General features: G+C 41.4%; 1 protein-coding gene across 1 annotated transcript; it reads right to left on the bottom strand.

Annotated features, from left to right (window-relative positions):
- Positions 1-8,176: 8,176 nt before the first annotated feature.
- Positions 8,177-19,626, bottom strand: LOC104541262 (serine/threonine-protein phosphatase 2A catalytic subunit alpha isoform; the record flags this gene model as incomplete). The annotated part of the gene is made up of 8 exons (XM_010185271.1): positions 8,177-8,926; positions 9,682-9,800; positions 10,561-10,722; positions 11,134-11,223; positions 11,420-11,593; positions 12,085-12,294; positions 17,668-17,694; positions 19,614-19,626. Coding segments are annotated over 8 exons (868 nt in total), but the record flags the coding sequence as incomplete, so codon positions are not given.
- Positions 19,627-21,573: the final 1,947 nt, after the last annotated feature.

A 21,573-nucleotide genomic window follows, 5' to 3' on the forward strand; every position in this document is an offset into this window, starting at 1 on the left:
GGTGCGGCAGGCGACCTGAGGTGCCTGGAGAGGCGGCCCAGTGCCCTCCTTGGGAAGCAACAGGCCAGCGGTTCACTAGGACCCAAGTATCATATTTTTAATATATATCTCATATATAGATAGATGTGTGAAGCCTCCAAACTATGTCTAATGTGACTTTTTGATTGTACCATCATCACATTTACCTCTTCCCCACTCCATCTCGAACTCCAATGCTGAGAAACACATTCACTGCACTAAAAAAACCACCACCCCTACAGCTTTTGTTTTTCTTAAGTGTTCGCTCTTTATTAAAACTCCTTGGTTTATAGAAGATCAGACGATGACAGGTGATCTGTGGAAAACACATCTGCAAATCCTAAATCCCCTTTTTCCAATGTTGCCAGTGGTGGTTTCTCTTGATGAGCAAGGACAAGGGCTCAGCCTGCAGATCGGGCTCAGCAGAGGGGGAGGGGGTTTGCTCTCTGCACAAGACAAATCTGATCAAATCTAGGGACGGGCAGAAAGCTTCCATGCTTAATTATCACCTGTGTATGAATTTTAATTCAAAGTCATGCTGTTGATGAGCCTTATACGTGATACAGCTCTCCACAGCTTTCTAAAGGAGAAAATTCAGTCCACGGTACTTTGAATTTAGCTGTCAAATCAGAAGTCTGGGAAAGTTGGAACAACAAAAACACCCCACACCCGAAAAAAGTGGCAGACGGCTGTTACAGATATGCTATAATCACATGACAGCCACCTCCCACTGTGCCCTACATCTCCTACAGTGAACCTCCCCAGCTAGTCCAGATACTTTCTGCTATCTGTCTAAAAAGCAGCTGCTGCAACACAGATAGCCAAAGTCCTGCGAGTAAGTCGGCATTAATAACACAAAAGACCCATCTTGCACTAAAGCTGCAAGGCAAAAGAACAAGATTTTTCAAAAAGATGGGTGTCCCAATTTCAATTGTTAAGCACATACGTAATCCCCGTAATGCAAATAATCCTAAACCTAAGCATGGCCACCCTGAGCTGTAAAGATAATTGCCACCATGTACCAGCTCCAGATAAATGATAATTAAAGGCCTTTTACCACTGAGAGCCCAGAGGAAGAGGAGGGAAAGCTGAACGCTAAAACCAATACCTGAAAAGATTGGAGCAACCAAGATCAGTGCAAGCTTGGTTTAACGCCTATCAGATCCAGACGAGCTCTGACCTACATTCTGGCAGCATCACTGGGCTGCGGGTGAAGGCAGCTGAGCAGCGAGGCAGCCGCAGGGGGAAGGGGATTTTAACAAGCTGAACACTGGAGAGCAGCCTCCCGGACACAGAGCTGCGTCTGCTCCTCAACCTTGGATCCTCCTCCTGGCTGTTTCTGGCAGAAACCACTGTGCCCCCTTGCCCCTCTGAACTCACATTCTCCACTTGTACAGAGAAACTGGGTTGTTTTTTTTGCTGCTGATGGTGACTATGGAGATAACACACTGATTATCAGTACCACAAGCATGATACAGGATTGTCAAAGCCTAATGAGAACCAAGCTTGTGAGATCTCTGCTCTGTTTCTTTGAGAAGTTGGGAAACTTGGAATCCTAGAGTCATTTAGGTTGGAAAAGACCTTTAAGATCGTGGAGTCTCAACCATAAACGCCACAGAACTCAGCCTGGATTCCTTGCACTGCAGGGATGAGGGGCTGGCAAGGGCTGAACTCAGGGGTCCCAAGAGCACAGCTGCTTTAGCAGAGAGCACCAGGTATGATTTGCTGGAAAGTTGAGGATGGCAATCGAATCTGAAAAAGAACTTTATCTACATGCAGGGGACATGAGACTTGCAGTAAAAAATGCTTTTTTTTCCCTCCAGGAATACAAAATACAGGGAATTTTTTTTATAACAAACAGCCACATCAGCAAGTTAAAAAAAAATTAGAACTGACTGGTTCAATGTAAGGCCAGAAAACATGAGAATTATTCATGAGAGAGATGGCAGAAAGACATTGCTGAGCTCAAAGGCCTGCGCCACTGTTGTTTAAAGCAATCTCACAACAACGCAGTAGCAGATGAGGGAAATTCTTGTTCTCAGTACAACTCTGAAAAAAGCTCAATACTGCATTTCCACTTCATCAAAACCTGTATTACAGGAGCGTCCTGGAGAAGGTGGCACTTCTTATCCAAGCTGTACCCCAGCAATGCAGGTGGGTGGCAGAGCCCACTGGTGGGATGAGAGTCCAGTTAACACCCATAGAGTAACAGAAATAAACAAGTTCTGTCAAGCAGACACCTCCTGGTTTTTTTATCAGCTTCTGTTTCTCCCTCTAACAACGCTCCTGTTCCCTTTACATAACTACAGGGATTCAAGAAAGTTCAGAAGACTGAAGATTGGAGGAGGGGTGGGGAGATTAAAAATACAAACACACCTACCTCAAGCGTGTTTGCAGCATCTACTGCCTAACCTCATCCTCACTGCACCCCCACATACTCAAACGGACCCATTTCTGTACCAGTTGTGCCCTGGCATCTTCTGAAACTGCTTGGACTGCGCCAAAGGAGCCCAGCTCGGATCCTGCGGCTGCTGGGGCTGCCTTCGTGCTGGGGAAGATGCTGTGCGGTGGGAGCCACACACACACACACACACACACACACACACCCCTGGCCTGCCTGGGCTGCCGAAGTGCAGGTAGCGGCACATAAAAAGGTGGCGATTGAGGGTGCGCGGGGGCCGGTCCCGGCGGGGGACTCGGGACACGCGGGCACAGCCACGCGGTGGCGCCGGGGGAGCGGGAGCGCTCAGCGAGGCTCCCCCGGGAAGGGACGCGCTGGGCTCGCTCCGTGAGCCCAACAAACACAACGGCCCTGCTTTAAACGGGCTGAAGAACGGCTTTAAACGGCAACGTGTGAGATGGTGAATAGCCCTGGTGAGAGTAAGTGAACTAGGTTTGCTTTAAAGAGTTGCATGGGACCGGTCTTCAACCTTGGAGCTGTTCAAAGTCCAAAAAGCAGATTATTCTGGGCTGGTGCTGACGCCACAGATGATAAAGAGCGTTTGCGTTGAGGTCTCAAAGTCCGTGAGAATAAATATAGCGTGTTTCAGAAGTCAGGCTAATTCAAAGCATTTTAAAGAGATTGCAGGGGAAAAGTGACAGTCCTGTGCCATTTTGAGATGGCTGAGCTAAAGCCAAATAAACCCACCAGAGCCTTTCTTTGAGAGGGGGAAGAAAGCAGAGCAGACTCCCAGGTAGCTGCGACGCCGCCTCTCCCGGGCAGAGGCCCCGCTCCAGCAGCAGTGGGCTGCGTTTCTCTTCCGAGGACACGCGGCAGTGGAAGAGGAGCAGAGCTGCCTGCAAAGTGGGTCAAGCGTGGAACAAACGCCATAGGATCCTCTCAGACACGGCTCCTCCAAGGCCACTGCCTTTTCCTTTGTAAAATAAGGAGGCAGACGAGAGCAGTGGTCACTGGACACTCTTGCACTGACTGCTACAAGAAAGGGGGTTTTGACACGAAGTTTCAGGATTAGGCGGGGGAGGGTTCAAACTCCAGATATAAAAGGAGGCATTTAGGGAGATAAGGGCAGTTAGGAGCCCAGCTAAAGCCCTTCAGCCCAAGTGATCACGCAGTTACCAGTTCAAAGAGTACACTCCTCTGACAGTTCGGCACTTCTGTTTTTAAATGCACAATCCAGAAAACTGTATATTAAATAAAATAAATTGAAAAAAAACCCCAAGCTAAACCAAAACCACTCAAAAACCAGATGTGGTTGGGGGAAATCTAATAAGGAAGATGTATCCAGAAGTCAACAAAAGGACCAAACAGCAGAGGTTTAGTTTGATTTATACAATCCTATGCAATGATACAAATATCTGCAAAAGTCTTTTCATCAGAAGCACCTGCCCACAAGCTCTCACCCAAGATACTCACCCCTGACTGGCAGCCCAGGCTGGCACCATGCAGGTATTTGCAAGGTCAGCAAAACCAAACTGATGCTGGTTTGAAGCTACTGGACACATACACCTCTTATTTCTAGGTGATGTTCTGCAAACCACAGCCAAAGTCTCAACAGCTTCACAGCAGTTGGACAAAAAAGCCCACAGGATAACCACCAATCCTGCATCTCATGTACCATAGGAGAAATGTCAGCTGGAAGGGACCTCACTCTTCCCTTGGAAGTGGCACCAGCACCAGTGCCAACTCAGCTGTGGCATTTTCTAGCCCAGCCCTGAAAACCCCCCGGAGCAGATATTCTGCAGCCTCACCAGTTAACCTGCCCTCATGCTGCAGTGCCCTCCTATTCTAAAGGCCATTGTGTCCAACCTGGTTTCATATGTGTCCCATATGCTGGCTAATTACGTATATACAGTATTTAGGTACTGTTAGCGATCAATGTTTTATACACTAGCAGCAATCAGTTTAACCTCCATCCCAAAGCCATTCTGTTCACCATAGAGTAAGAGATCAGGAGCTGTAGTTCAACCCATCTTAAAGAATGAAGCTTTTAAGTCACAGCGCAGGTTTTAAAAGGCTAAAACACACAGCATTGCTTAATTTAAAACCAAAAGTGTTGTTTCAGCCTTTTTTTCCCTGTATATATGCCAAAGAACTCTGGTCCTCTGCTCAAGAGAGCAGCTTGTCTTTATTCTCATCCAAAAGCAGCACAGCCAAATCAATTAGAGCACCAGAGTAACTTTTTAAAAAGCCACAGCAGGCTGACTCAGGAATGCTTACTCTGCAGGGCTTTTTTAGTGTATTCACAGGTACTGAAAGATTTCTACAGCCCAGTGTCATTTTCACTTAACACTTTGCTTTCCAGCCTTCTCCTGGAACTTGCAGCGAAAAGAACACTCCACGTGGTGATGGCCGCAGGAAGCGCCTGCACATTCCACAAGACTTCAAAAACTATTGCCTGCAAACGCTGTGCTCCAAAATCTAAGCCCATGTAAACCATGCATATGGTTGCAAAAGACAAGGAATACTAAAAAGCCATTTCTCTCATGTAAAACTGTCCTTTAACCTGTGGAAAATCCCCCAAGACGTATCTTGTGTTGTCATGAGTGCTCAGCATACAAGCAAGCAATTGAAGAGATAAAGGAGTGCGTGACAGGTGCGTAAGGAAGTGGTGAGAGTGGAGCCACACCTTCAACTAAATTTGGAGCAGCATTTTTTAAAATTCAAAGTTGTGATTTGACCACACTTCCATCTTCTCCTAGACCGTTTTTGCAGAATGAGCAAGCGCATTTATCCTCCAGCTCCCTCCTGCTCCCGTGGTTACAGCTCCTCTGATAGCAGGAAGTGCACTCAGTGTTACGAAGGAAATTAAGATGAAGGTGTGAGAGGGGAAAAACAGAGGGACGTGTTTGTCGAACTACGAAAAAACGCCCATAATAAACCTAGTACTTGCGTAACAGTTTTGGTTTTGTATTGTTCATGAGGAAATTCTTTGCCTTTAAGATTCAGGCTGAATTTCCAAATTGCCAGAACAAAGAATGTGTCCCAGGCTCTAAACACAAAACTACTTTATAAAAATTATTTTCAGTGTTTACTACTGTAAGAAAAAGAAATTTTAAAAATCCCTCAAGCGGCACCTGGAAGCACAGGTTAGCAGGTATCAGTAACTCACAAGTCTTTTCTTTAGTAAGATTTCCAGAGGGACTTTTGATGCTAACCAGACCAGAACACAGGCAGACAAAATGCCAAAGCTTTCATCAGCAATACGTACCCTCACCATCTTTTCCCCGAGGCAGAATTTACTGTTACCATCCAGATACCTGGGGAAGAACAAGGTGGCTCCATGCATGCCAAGGGTAGCATCAGCTCTAAACCAGGCACCACTGCCCAAGCATCTGAAGCAGGGATGCTGAACGTGTACGCAAATATCTGCGCCTGGAACAAATCTGACACAACCAGGACCCAAACGCGTGCGCTGGTTTACCTTGGAGAGAACGTCCATCTGCCCACGCAGCGCTGCTCCTCCGGCACCGCCTGCTGCAGCCACCAGCCCTGCTCTCCAGGGCTCTGCAGAGGAGGGAGAGCGGGGCAGCAGAGCCACCAGGAAGGCAGGCACAGAGGATGAAGGGGGAAAAAGCTGGCATACCTATACATCTCAATTCCATCTCCTTTTTCCTTTCAGAAGTGTTATGGCAAGTCCTCCCATTTAGGGGTGTAATTTTGCTTCCTGTTTTTGACTAAATGACCCCTTAGTTAAGAAGGGCAGGCCACCACTATCATATAGGTGCTTACACTTCAGTCCAATCTACAAACAGATAAATGGCCAAGTGACAGGACATCAGTAAGTGTGTTTTAAGTAAAACACAACATGGAAACCTCAACCCTGGCCTCCCACCTGTCTACCAACAGGATTCTGCTGACCGTCTCCAAATCCTGAGAAACAGAAGGAAAAAGGGCAAGTTTTTAGAGCTGTTCATAGAAAAGTGTCGTTTCATTCACAACTGCTTTCTGAGTCAACCCCCCCCGTCAGCCCTCCTCAGTAACCACTGGGTTTAACTATCCTGCTCTAAAACTACTGAACCACAACATGGGATTTCCAGCTACTCCTATTTCCCATTTCATGGAATTCACCAGTCGTTGTAGCAAAGGAGGAAACACCAACAGTGATCACCAGAACAAACACTAATCCTAATTTTGCTCATTCTGCAGCCAGTGTCATCACAGTTTGAGGTGAAGGAAGTTTTGCTCAGGTGAACTCTATCAGCTATGAATACTTCAGACAATTATTTCCATTTGAAGTTTTCCTTCTCCTCTTGAACCTTCCAAACGTGCTTTTAGCTGGTCAGTACTGCTGGTGGCCAGTCACCAGCAGGGTAACCATTTTTTCTTCACAATGTGATATTCTCAATGAAATCATCGAAGGGCCAGTCACAGTGTAATTACAGGGGAAAGTGCAAAAACTAGAGCGACTTTCAGCATTTTCCACTGACTTTACTAATAACTGCTTGCATTTGTGTACAGAAACTGAACAAGTGAACTGGCTGTTCCCACGCAGAGCAGTGAGTCACGCTCATGATTAAAGTACCAGGGAAAACAGAAAATAGGGCAAAGACATTACTCTTGAAGGAATGGTGTCAATTAAGGCACAAAGTTCTAGCTACACAAACATTTACAGAGAATGGCAAGCAAAAGGAATTTAAAGTGAACTACTCTCTGCAGCAAAGGATTTCTTTTTAAATAGTGATCAAAGCAAAAGTTCCCAATATACTAAAAAAAGACACTTCAGATGCACTTATTTTTAGTATGCACTTCTTCCTGTAAGAGATCAAACTGCAGGAGACTGAGCGCTCTCCAGAAACCACTTGGAACCCAACCTACAGGATAAAGTCGCAATTTTTGCTGAGGAAAAAAAGCAACCACTCAAGCCTTTCAGAAAAGGGCTGAAGTCACGCTTGGTGAAATGCAGCGCCTTCTTCGCAATGTAGGAAACTCAGCAGTCTTTCAGCAGAAAAGCAAGCCCCAAAGAGTGTCTAGGACCAGGCCTCCAGGTAAGCTGGACATCTGTACTCTGCCTTAGAAGCAAACAGTGTACCAAAAAATGTGTCAGTGCAGAGTCTACATTATGTCCCGAGTCCTCTATTGAAGCAGCAGCCAAGTATGTATTTTTAAGACAGGCCCAACAAGGTTCAAGCACAAGCCTTAAGAAGGCATGAAAGCTGCTTCTTCTGTTTTGAACAAAATAATCAAATCAAGATTCAAATTATGAAACAAAGTACTAGAAAGGAAAGATTTAAACACATTCACATAAAACACATACCACTATTTTTCAAAATGGGAGCTTGGGCAATACACGTAGTTTTCAAGTTATTAATAGTTAGAAAACTGGTTTTATTCTTAGTTTTTCAGAAGATGGTTTTTAGTATTAGCACCTACATTGCAAATAACTCAGATTAGATTTACACTTGGAAAAAAGCCACACTCAGCCATTAAAGTTAACCTGTATTCTTTCATTTCTGTGTATTTCAGTAGAGCACCAAAAAGGAAAGAGAGCAACATGTCAGTAATACGTGAGCTCTGTCCTCAGCCGCATGACATCAATGACCAGGCACCTCCCTGGGACAGAGTCCAAAAGGTCAGTGTTTTCCAGCACCTCAGTTTTAGTTATTTAAGGTGGAGATTTCTACGCAAGTTTATAAAACCCATCCAGCTAAGTCAGTTTATTAAACCACAGTTGACCTGAGATGCAATTAGGATTTGACATTTTTCCATACTTAGTTCACAAGTTTATTATGAAAAACACTGCAGCTCTGTCCTGCAGTAACATTGTTTTACAGAAAAAAACAGTTCTGTTCAAAGTAATTCACTATCCTTGGACAATTACAATGGACAATATGGTAGGGCAAAGACTGGAAGAGGGAACTGAGTGCAGACAAAAAAAAAGTCAATACAATTAAATTAAACAGTATTCCCTGAAAATAAAACAAACAGTTTCAGAACAAATATGAGGCCTTGGTACTTATTTTAAAAATGTTCTTTAAGCTTCAATGATTGTTTGCTGCTACCCTTATCTACAAGTCATGCTGAATAAAGCTATAGCTAAATGGAAAGTTAAATGTATTCACGAGGTGTTAATGTCTACATCTTATTATTTGCAGTCTCTCAGAGAAAGCAAAAGTAACTACAAATAGCGCTATGCCAGAAACTGGTTTCTTGACCAACAATGTTGCTTCAGCATGCAATGAACTGGTTCATTCTAAAGTGGTCACAGTTGTTGACGACAAGAGGCTTTGTATTTGAATATGGCACGTCTTTTGGTCCATGTGAAAACAAGTTTGAATGTTAAATATTTTCTGACACTTTGGAGTTACTGTTGCTCTTCCCATTTTCTTTAGGTCAACATATGGTTCATGGCAATACTGTACAGGTCTAAAATCTCTTTACAGGAAGTAGTCTGGGGTGCGACGAGTAACATGCGGTTCACCTCTACGTGGTGCTGGATCAAACTGCAAACTGAAAAGCACAGACATTAAATAAATCACAACAGTTCAGCAGACATTCAGGTATGTTTTATACATGAAATACAGCAGCAGAAGTCTTAAAACAGGTAAGTCAAGCTTTTTTTCTACCAATTTAAGTCTTCTACAAGTGTTCAACTTCTTCAACTCCTTCTATGAGTATGTATTTATAACACCCGTATTTTAAACCCCTCTTATGATTACTACTACTGACTGGAGAGGAATGAATCTTAGTTTTAAGATTCATAAATTGGTCAAAACATTAGTAGACATTTAAAGTTAATGTCGGCAGCAATTGTCAAAGGGGGCAGTTTACACAATGCTTTTGCCTCATTTACTAGTAAAGTTGCTGCTGAAGTAGTTAATTAGAAACCTCATTAAAATGCTGACATCCTAACATCTGAAGAATTCAAAGGTTCCAGGAGTCTCTTGCCCTAGACAGACAGAAGGGCATTACCTCAGACACGACAGAGTACTCCTACTCTCCAACTGTATATTCTCTATAGTATTTCATTAAACTCCAATTCCACAAAACAAAAACGAGGAGTCTCACTTTAATCTGACAGACAAGATGTCAACAACTGTTCCAGGCATTGTACTCTAAGACTATAGGTCTACAATTCTACATTTACGTCTCCTCCCAAAAAGCATATAGGGAAAAACCGTACTCTAACACAGTGAGTGGTATCTTGCTACAGCAACTATCTTAAAATTATGGGCAATGTAAATCTCATTTTTAAGCATACTTACAAGGAGTATTTTAGAGTATCGTCAAGTTCCATAATTGCAGCCTGGTTGCCACAACGGTAACAATAATTTGGAGCACTGAAAATTGTTACTACATTCCGATCATGGCACCAGTTGTACCCCTGTTGAAGAAAAAAAAACCCCAGTAATTATGACAGCCAAGTCCATTTGTTGTACCCCATGTAGCTAGCTGACTACTAAACTGAATTTTCAACACACAAAACCCTAACTGGCATTCGTAGTGTCATTTTAAAGAAGATTAAGACTGCATCTTCATTTGTCTTCCGGAGAGAAAAGGGGTAAAAAGGAATTTTGACCTTCCTATGTTGTTTCTTACTAGTAAGCATGAGATAAGCATTAAAGAATTTTCCACTGCATTAGCATTAAAAAAATTAAGACAGCAGTTCTGAAGTACACAATCTACTCTGAATCTTCAGCTGCAATCAGCAAAACTAGAATCCAGACATACATTTAAAAATCTTAACTGCCAGGGATAGCTATAGACTAAGAACAAAAACATCCATCCAAGGTAAAAAGGAAGAACACATCTTTTTTCAAGGCACACATTTGTGTGCGTTTTCTTATCAAGAGACTCAAGCATTTATGTTTCAGAACCTTTTTATCTACACAGAAATACAATACATCTACTATTAAAGTCTGTAAATTTTCAGGAAAAAAAGGCCAAAATAAAGTTTATTCCACTGTCAGACTGAGAAACTCCTTTAGTAGGACATGAATACTGTGTCAAAATAGTGTTTCTGGAAGACTCTCAGCTGGATCACCAGTTGCCACCACAGCACACACACATCTGTCACACAAAGTATACTATTAATGCGCCAACTACCTAATTCAGCGTTTAAATACACAGGCTACCCTGCTTACCTCCATTACCAACTGATGAGCTCTTGAAACCAACGTAAGGCCATTAGCATGGTTAAAGGTTTCTGAAATATCCTGTCCAAATGTATAACCTGCACCTCGAGGAGAAATTCCCCAGCCACCACGATCATCTGGATCTGACCATAGTAAGTCACACATTGGACCCTGTAAGAGATGCAAGAGATGTTTCAGAAACAGAGACCCCACAAAAAACCTACCACACATCACCGCCGCACAAACTGCTACAGCATCTCTAAGGAAAAAAAAAAGCCTACCAACTACAGCTAGGGCAGTTAACACTTGAAATACTATCAAGAAGTTAATCTGAATGAAGAATTTTCATAGTAGTTCTCACCTCCAAGATCATTAAGTGGTACCTGTTGAGATCCTAAGCACGCTAAAACGTTTCTTTCTTTAGGCAAGAACATGGCCCTTTTCTTTCAAAAAACTGGAACAGGAAGATAGGCACTTTCACAATGCTAAGTTGTTTGAATTTATCTTTTGGCCTTTGTATTCAACTACCCAGTATCTGCTGAATCATGAATCCCACAAGTTCAGAAAATTATTTTTCAGTACCTCATGTGGAACCTCCTGCAAGCGATCAAGTGCTCTGATGTGATCCAGTGTATCTATTGATGGAGAGAGGCCACCATGTAGACAGAAAATCTGAAAGAGTTAGATAGGTACGTCTGTATCATTCTTTTACATTCGTTTCATTAGCGCAATTATAATTGTTTATTAGAAGTTATGAGGAGAAAATCTGCAAGAGATTCCTTTAAAGCTGAGAGCTGATAGAATAAAGCATCAATGAATGGCTCCCTTTACAACTAGTAACATCTAACTTTGTATAATTTCAACATACCTGGCCATCCACCAAGGCAGTTAGAGGCAGGTAATCAAAAAGGTCTGTAAAGTATTTCCAAACATTTGCATTTCCGTATTTTCTTAAACATTCATCATAGAAACCATATACTTGTGTGATTTGCCTGCTTTCGTGGTTCCCTCGAAGAATTGTGATACGTTCACGGTAACGGACCTAGACATAACAGTTTACTTTAGAGGCACCATAACACATGTGTCTTCCCAAAAACCAGTATTTGCACTCCCTCGCCCGTTGTCATATGTTAATAAAGAAATAAAAAACAAAGATTCAATCATAACCATTGAGAAAAGAATGGATAATTCATTCAGATCTTCAGCTACCAAATACTTTTAAGATTAATTACAAATTTAAATCACTATTACTACCCTTGTGCATTAAGCTGATCTCTCCAAGTGAATTCTTAAAGATTGCTACTTAGGCAAGTAAAAAAAATAAATACAGCACTCATTTGAGAAAAAGTTCAGGCTTGCACCTGAACATTTCCTCCCTCCCCCAGAAGTATCTTAGATAACTAAGACAGCCAACATTTCAGTTTTTGTACCTATTATACCAAAGTAGTACAAATCATAGCAGATACTAAGTGTGGTCAGAATAGTAATTATATACGTTCTACACAGAATTGTACAGCTGAGGAGAGAAGTTACCTTAAGAGCTACAAGCAATGTGACTGTTTCGACTGAATAATAGCCTCTGTCAACATAGTCCCCCATAAACAAATAGTTTGTGTCTGGTGATTTGCCTCCAATTCTGAAGAGTTCCATGAGGTCATGAAATTGTCCATGGACATCTCCACAGACTGTGACTGGACATCGCACTTCTTGTACATTAGACTCTTTTGTCAAAATTTCTTTAGCCTATAAAACAAAAAACACAGAAATTGTGAGTTTGTCTATGAACAGTTATTTTATTCAAAGTATGCTCTACCACTTTCAGCTCTCTGCTACCTGCCCTCTTTATCAACTCCTGCCCCTTCCTAGTCTGAAGCACCTGGAGGAAGAGTTTTTCTTAAAACAAAACTTTGCTTCACACAACTCTGTATTAGTCGCAGAATTTTGTTTTGGTGGGTTTTCTTCCCTCCTCAAGGAGGGTATTTTAGAATTTCCAGTGTAGGAAACAAAACCAAAAAACCCTCCAAATTTCTGTAAAAATACTTCCATGAAGCATAAAACAATGAACTGAAGAAATTTCCAAGTACTTTGAGAAATTAAATCTAAAATCCTGTCAGCATCGTCTCTCCAATCCTTCAAAAGCCTGAACTCGGACACAGCCAAAACAGAGACTCTCCCTCTGGGAGGTGAACACAGCAGTATCAACTCGCAAAAGCTCCCAGAGTTCTCCATGTCAGATGACAATTTGCCACCCACCTCTACATACACCCTTGGATGCAAAAGCAGAGTCCTACAGGAAGCAGCCGTGAGAATGTCACTAACACCCAGCGGTATCAGCAGTGGCAGAGCAGGTGGTTCACCTGCACAAGCTTTCCAAAGAAAGTTTTGAGTGTTTAAGTACACACAAGTAACACAGAGTTGTGTCTTTATAAACCAAAGCAGGGAAACATCTTTGTCATCACTTTTTCCCCCCCACAAAATTGCATACATAAAAGTTGGAGAAAAAGGCAATTCGTATGAAGAAGCACAAGCTAAATATAGCATCAGAAAGGTAATTTATTTCAAAATTGCAATAATTCCTTAATCGTACCACTTCAATCACGCTGCCAGTTGTTACAGTTTGTTCTCAGAAGTCACCAACACACCCCACAATAATTTTCTAAATCAAGAAGGTATTAGAAATAAAAATAGTAACAAGTTTACAAGCTACCATCTACAATGATTTCCATGTCTTTCAAGCACCAATGTTCCTATTCAAAAAGGATTCCTTTTTTTTTACCTCATTAGCAGATCAACAAGAGAATACACTAAAAAGTTTATTGTATTTTATAACCCAAAATGTCTACAAGACCTGTAGAAACAGCACCAAGTACCCCCTATGCACAGGCCATGCTGAATCTGAAATATTCTGAAGCACACAAGAGACAGACAGAAGAGCACACCACATCCATTCTAGTGTCACTTTTCTTAACATTCTCAAACCTCACCTGACAACTAAAGTATAACGCTCATTTCTGGGGGTTTTCTGCTAAGCAAAGTAGTATTTTGAGACACTAGAAAAACTTCACCATAATAACAAGAGCATTAGATTTTTAAAGGTCAGGAAAGAAACATCTGAAGTTAAAAATCTAAACTGTGTATTATATACTGGGTATTGCCAAGAGCCAAGCTATTAGGAAACATGTCCAAGCTTCCATCCTATTCATGAAGCCATAAGCTGGACAGTGACTGACACCCCCAGCCCAGAAGTGGTCTCACTGTTCCTGCTCACCACCACAGTCACCATTTCAAAGAAAGAAAAGGAGCCAGCAGCACATAGTTTAGTGATGCAGATTCATGAAATTCAACATTTCATGCAGCACTGGGAAGAAATGCAAAAATGCAACCACAGTTAAGCACCCTGCCCGGCACAGAGCCTTAGCTATTACAGCATGAGCAACTGAGCTAAAATCACTCTGCAGACATATTTACATCAAAAGTCAACCTCACATGACAGTTTCCACTCATGCCGTGCCTAGTACTAAAGATAGGTCACTGCTAGCTCGTGGTAGAGGCTAAAAGTGTAGATTTATTTTAAGATAGCCTGACTTAGGTTCATTTTAATGCAGTGACATTCACCCGATGTTTTGAGGGTGTTTTAACAGCCTTAGCCTCTTCTAATACGCTATTGCAGTCAGAAGCATTAGCCAGCTTAACTCTCCTTTTGACAGAGAACGTTACAGATACTTACAGCGCTCAGTATAAGAAGCCCTCCTCTAATCAGAATGCTTTCTACTGCCATATCCTCTTCACACACTGGAAGCATTGCACAAAGAACGCACCATTCATTTTCCATCAAAGGTATGCAATGCTTATGCTGACCGAGATTAAAATGGCATAGTTCTCCACAACAGAGTTGTTGCTGCCTCAGTTTTTGAAATATTAAATCACTCAGATATGCATATGACCAACACATAGCTAATTCAGACAGCTACTCTGATGGAAGAAGACTGTTCCAGGTCAGCTTGCAAAACAGCAATCTCTATTTAAATGCTGCAGTGGAGGAATGCTGGTGCAGGGATTTCAATAGCTTCATGTTCTGAAACAAGTTTCAAGAAATACTGCCTCATGAACTACTTAATCCATTCACAGGTCCCACAACATTACAGTGGCACACACTGAAGTGCTTAAGCAGTATACTTGCCTCTACAAAAGAGCTTCAGCAGAGCTGAAAGTAGAAAAAAATACCCTGAAAACAAGCCACCAACAAGTGGCCCATCAACTGTACCCCGAATTCCCACATTAAATTAATTCCTATAAAAGGGTACAGAAAAAAAACTGTTTTACTATACTGTAACCTAAAAAAAAAACCATAAACTGGTAAGACAACAGCATATGCAATATTACAATTTCATAATTCAAGTTTCACCAAAGTTAAGCTATTGCTAACTCTACTGAAGTACCTGTGACTCTGACTTTGCACTGGACCACACACCGCTCTGCACAATCTCACGTGGTTCCGTTCCCTCTTTCCTGATCCTTTCCCCAAGATCCACAGTGATGTTACCTGCTCAGCCACATCATGCAACTCCCTCCTCGTCCACCCTCCCCCAGCTGACTGGGCTTCCCCCCAGCAGCTCCCCTACACCTCCTCACCGAGAGGAAGTGGCAGCACATTTCAGCAGCCGGCAACACAAGACAGAGAACTCCTTGGTCAAACCACCCGATGAGAACTGGGGAACACACACCCCCCCGATTCCTTGTACTCCAAACCCCAGTGACCTATTGCCAAGAAAGATAATAATGCAATACCTTTGCAGTATTTTGACACCAACATTTTGAAACATCCAGGTTTCATTGCCTATCACTAGGATAAACAGTTACGCAATTCTGAAACAGATTTTCCTTGAGCATTTATTAGTGCTTTTATTTCTCAATCTTTTTTCAGTTCTTAATTCTTAAGACAGCCCTGGATTTCTGGATGTCTTCAATCCTCTTAAGTACCACACACCACAGAAAGTTTAACTTGTGATGGTATTTTACAATTTAACAAATATGAATAAACTTAAGCAAAAACTTGATGTCAACAACATACTACATAACAATTATAAGACCTGACTGCCAAGTCAGCTTAACTACTTTTTCAGCACTATGTATTCTGATTTCAAAACCAAGTGCACTCAGATACAGATTAAGACTAAAAAGAACCCTTTATTTCAATGTGATAAATGCTAATTTAATAGTCACAAGCATCAATAAAGTCTAATTCAGTAAAAAACATGTAGCTGTAAGACACAGCTGCACAAGAGCATACGAAGAACTAAGTAAAATGCTGTCACAGACAACAATTGCTGAGGTGGAAAGTCATGTATTTTACTCAGAGCAAACTCAAAGTTCAAACAATAAGCACGTATCAAATACACTTCAGCTTAGTCATAGTGACTGAAATTCATTCCTACTTGGTATCTGAAACACTGACTTACTCAGCCATTTCTCTGCAAAGAGGCAAATTGTATAATCCCAAAAGATCGCAAGAGTAAAACCAATATTGGTTTAAACATCAATTTTTCACTTTATTGTAAAGCAAGTAGTATTGCATAAAAATACAACCTAATCTTTAAGAATTAAGACATTCCTGGACTGCTGCACATCTTCTAAGTGGCCAAACAGTAAAGCACTGTTTTGTTGCCTACGTTTACAAAGCACATCTTTTATGCAAAACAGTGTTCTCAAAAAATATAAATATTAGCTTCATTGCTTTAAGACAATGCCAGATAAAAATGCAGAGTTTACACTTGGATAACAGTCAGGGATAAGAATTAAAAACCCTGTATGACCATTAAAACTACTACCATATGATTTAAAAAATTTCATTATTTTATTTAATGAGATGCAGTGGTATCTCCTATTTCCTCTGTTCCCTGCATACATTTTTATCCTGTATGCCACAGATTAAGGCTCAGAGTCAAGTGCCACAAAGGCTATAATCCACCCACTCTTTCTCAGCTATGCTGAGGACAAGCAAGTTTCCCTCAGGAACAGAGTGCATCACCAGCCTCGCCTCACAGGATTCATTTCAAGTGGTCCATTTCTGTTAAGTCCTCTGAATTCATCTGCACCCAAATTCCCTTGTGTTTCCAGAACATATCAGTTATTTCTCAATTACTCCTACCCTTTCTTAGATCCACACATTCTAGCAGGAGCTTTGACGACTCAAACCAAGCATCTACCCTCAAAAACTCCAGGGCCCATCAGGGAAAAAAATGAAGTATTACTGTGCCTTTGCAGAAAAATGCCTGAAACTGCTGCAGGGCAGCAAACCAGTGCTACAAAGCATTTATCAAGAGACTGCACAAACTCAGGAAAGAAAATACAACTATTATTTCAATTAGACAACAGCTCTAAAGTAATGGTTTGCAGATGGTAACGTGTCATTCCTGGCAGAGCAGAATTCACGCCTGCAACCCACCATGCTGTCTAGTAGTGTGCTGAGAAGCACCCAGTGTAACCAAGGGGGAAAAAAAATGGTATTTGTAGCTACCATAAAGATATTTTTTGAGATCGAAGACTTCAACCACACCCATAATTTCCCATCATCAAGATGCACAGGATGTGACTAAAGGCACAATGATCAGCTAATTGGGATGAATACTGGATGAATACTGGTTTTAGCTGGCCACACACCATGGCCTGGAAGAGACTTCAGCTCTAAGCAAAGCCAATCCATTACAGTCAGCAAGTCTTCTGCAGAGTGAACGCATCTGCTTCCTTCAATTTAAGGGTTTCCCTGCACCTCTTACTTGCAGGGGAAAGAGAACATGTTCAGACAAAAGACAGTCTCACCATTTTTAGAGCAAAAGGTATTTTTCACTGACATTTTAAACAAAATAGAAAAACGAGGCCTCCAATATCACTCTCCTGTGAAGAAGGTACAGCAGTCAGATTACATGTGACACAAATGGGAAACTGATTTATGCCGAACTTCAGAATCCACTAAGGAGTTCAATGTGAATGTGTAACTAGGAACAAAATTAAAATACAAAGCTCTCCACTGACATTTAATTATTTAGTATTCGAAAGTAAGTAAAACCAGGATTTTCATCCACATAATGAAGACACACCAGCAAAATACTCTTCTGCCAGGACTGAAACAAAAGAACCAAACTGCTTTTGCTCTGGTTTTGTGACTAGGGCCTACACCTCCATTCCTAACCTCTTTCACTACCAGCAATACTGAAGGTTTTGAACTCAGAGAAGGACAACAAGGCATGCCTGGTCAAAGAGTCACAGTGCAGCTCCTGTGAACATGTGTCACTATGTGGTCACTGCACTTGCAGCCCTTCATTTTCTTGGGATAGGGCAAACAGAACTAACAAATGAACTCAAACTGCACAGAATGAAAGTTTAGTAGCTTTAGTATCAATGACCATTTGTCAGTGAACAAGAACAGGCAATTAACTAACCAAAAAAGCACAAAATCCAAGCAGCTTTGTATTTCACAAGACACGACAAAGTACCCTTCTTCACTACTCCACAGTTCAGCAACAACTGCTCCCTTACTCTTTTAGCAATTTCTATTTGGTTCGGAGACCAGTTAAACACAAGATGTTGGCCAACTAAAGATCAACCCTAATGCCACTATTACATATCAGATTAAATGAGATCACTACCTTCCTTTTTATCCTATAAATTCTAGAAGGTCTACAAGAAAGCATGCAGGCAGTAAACTTTTGCCAAATAACGCTCTATTCCTTTGTATTACAAAGTAATAACTGACACCATCTGCAGCCTTGAAAGTCCCCTGAACACTTCAATTTGGAAAAGTCATTAGCAGCCTTACATACTCAGCAAAACTGAAAGGAGTGTTCTTTCCCTCAGAGGCTGATTTGGGAGAAGGGGAACTGCAATTTAAGAATCAGTAGTTGAGAAGACATGCTGGAAAATGATGATAGGCAGGGGCTCCTCTGAAAGAGCTCTGTGTCACTATTTTGCTTCATACAAGAGATCCCAAAGTCTTTAACTTAAGGCAAAAACAAACTCCAGAATTTTTTTTTATTTTTTTTAAATATAGGAGGCCAAATAGCTTAGGGAGTCTAGATGCCTTCCTCTCGACACGGGAGTTCCAAGAAACACAGCAACGGTAGTAATGCACGAAGTTGAGGCCTTACAGCGATGTTCTTCTGTCCCATCTGCAGAAGCAGCTATATTCATTTTGTATCATTTAAGCTGTTGAATAAAGAAATAGGCTAAAGCTATTCCCAAACTGCTTGTGTCTGAAGGTTTTCAACTTCTGGCTCAAATAACTCCAACCATAGGTAGGCACTGTCATGTTAAAGGTACAGTCAGGACAGCAACTGGAGGATGGGGTAGGCATGTGTGTCAAAACTCAAGAAATGTACTTTAAAAACCAACTAGTAAGCATGTAACACCTATATGAGAAGGTATTTTCAAGATACCCAGCAAAAATATTTGAGGCCTGACTACTGAGCAATTGAGCTCCAGTATTAATTCTTTAGCCAGGAATAAGCTGTTTTTCCAGCTTAACATACTACCTCAAGAAAAGGAATCAAGAGTAACAACTGTGTTACTGAATACGGGTGCAGTGTTGAAGGGTCCCTAAACAAAGATGGAAATGGATTCTGCTCTCCTTTGATTCCCTTCACAGTCTTTTGTACAAGGCCTCCTCCACTCGAGTCAGACACAGATGGGTGAGGTTACTGCACTGCTTAAGGCAGCCCAGATGACTGGAGACAGCCAGGGAAGGACAGCAGAGCAGCACTGTCATCAGATCTGAGCTGGCGACAGCCTCATCACAGGTAGCTTTGGAAGAGGACATCAATCTACAGCCTCATCCATGTCCTGAGCTTTAAACTGGTAGAACTCAAGTATGAACTTGCTCTGACTTACCAGTGCTTACTTCTGCTATATTAAGCTATGCCTGAAACAAGTTCTAAAACTTCACAAAAATAGATTTCATTTCTATTTCATTACAACTAATGTTGTAATTAAAGAAAAAACACAACACCAAAACCTAACTGTCAGCATAACTCAATTTCACAGAATTTCCTAGAACTGAAAAAAAATACAAAGCTGCTGATGCTACAAGAATTAGACTAAATTCTCATATGGGCATCAAAAATGTTATAAGCATAATCAGGACTAGGTGAGAAGGCTGGCAAGGTTGACACTTCAAATGCCTCTTGTATAAAGAGTCAATTTCCATTTTATATTACCAACCATCTGAGAAAAGAAACAAACCCGCAGAACATTGGGAGTGAAAGGATTTATTTTCTTTGTGCAAGTGTTCCAGCATAATCTAAAACACAGTTATTAAAATGTCACAAAAAGCTTTTCACAAAATACCTGTAACTCTTCAGAGACAGAAGGCATAACTATACGCACCCATTCAACGTTCATTTTTACAGTGCTTCTTGTTTGAATAGCTGTATGTGATGGTTACACAAAGATATGGGAATGTAAGAGCTAGCTAATGGAAAAGCCTTTGCAAATGCAGCTGGGAACATTTTAAAAAATTCACTTCTGGTCAAATATAATCAGCTAAGAAAGGTAACCCCTCAACAGCAGAGGAGGCAGAAGGGAACGTGTGCTTCTGAAAACGAAGCGGGGCAGACACCTCAAGGCAGTAATAGCTTAAAACACAGAAGTGAGATCCACAGAATTTGCCAGTCCCATGCACTAGAGGAAATTAAGTTTGATTGCAGGGTGGGGTTTTTTTTGACCCAAAAGAAAGGTTTATCAGTAACACACTGCCCCTCCAGAACTAAGGCACTTAACATGATCTGCAGGAGTCCAAGCAGCTCACACAGCTGCAGTGGGCACATGCGTGTTCAGTTACTTCTCGTCTGCAATCGGTCTCAGAAAATCCAACTTGGAAGATCTGGTGTTAAAAAAAATACAGAAGCTCTGCAACAGGAGAAAAAATTAAAATCCACTATTAACAAGGTACATACCAGAGAACAGTATGGCCCAGAAACATATTTATACTATGAATATTAGCCCCAGTGACAAATCAAAAAGCAAGATCATTATTACAGATCAAAAGCTGCAGGAGACAAGGCTTGCATCAAGGCTTCTTGAATGCATTTACCAGTATCAGCCCTTCACTCAATTTAAAAAATTTGGATAGCAGCACTATCTGTTCAGACGTATTTTACCAGTAATTCAAGCACACAGGAAGAGATCCCTGAACACTCTGCACAGCATATAGTACCAAATTGTCTTCTTTTTCTAAAAACTGTATACCATGTTCAAAACCCACCTAATTACAGACTAGTATTTCTAGTAGAGAGGTTCCGATGCCTCCACCTGCATTAGATTACCCACTGAAACAACCAATGGGAACTTCATCCATTAATTCAACTCACTCCTTTGTGCATTTTAATATTGTCATCCCACCTTTCTGAGCAATGTGCCACACTCTCACCTTCTTTGATAAAGGCCATTTATAAACAACAGCAAGGAGACCATTTCCCTCTACCCTCATAATGTATGGAAAACACTCCAAAACAGCATCCTTTCACTTAAAATGGCCAGTGGAAAAACCCCCACCTGACAATGAAGGACTTCCTTTCTCCTCTGTTCATGGACTACAGTGAACAAACAACTCAGCATTAACAGGACAAACACTGCTGACAGGTAACAGTGACTGTGCAGTGCACATTTTGACCGCTTCTTCAAAACTTACATTTAGAAAATCCTTAGGCAAAGCACACACAATTGTTCACACAACTGATGTACCATAAAATACATAGCACACATTAGGACTGGAATAATTTAACTGCCACTCAGAGGTTCATATTTTTTTCAAATCATCTGTGAAAGTATTATGTATTCTTCATGGTTACAAATTACTCCGAGATTTAGAGGAGACATTTCTGCCCAGTTACCACCATCACCCAGGTAACCAGGCAAAAGGTAAGAGGCACCAAGAAAGTAACTGGGATGCATGAATGGCCACACTTGATTATCATCTTCATAAACAGCTGTTATGTTCTTTAGATATCAATACTGAAACACAAGAGAGCC

Source organism: Mesitornis unicolor, unplaced genomic scaffold (assembly GCF_000695765.1).
Source record: "Mesitornis unicolor isolate BGI_N332 unplaced genomic scaffold, ASM69576v1 scaffold11750, whole genome shotgun sequence".
Classification (NCBI taxonomy): domain Eukaryota; kingdom Metazoa; phylum Chordata; class Aves; order Mesitornithiformes; family Mesitornithidae; genus Mesitornis; species Mesitornis unicolor.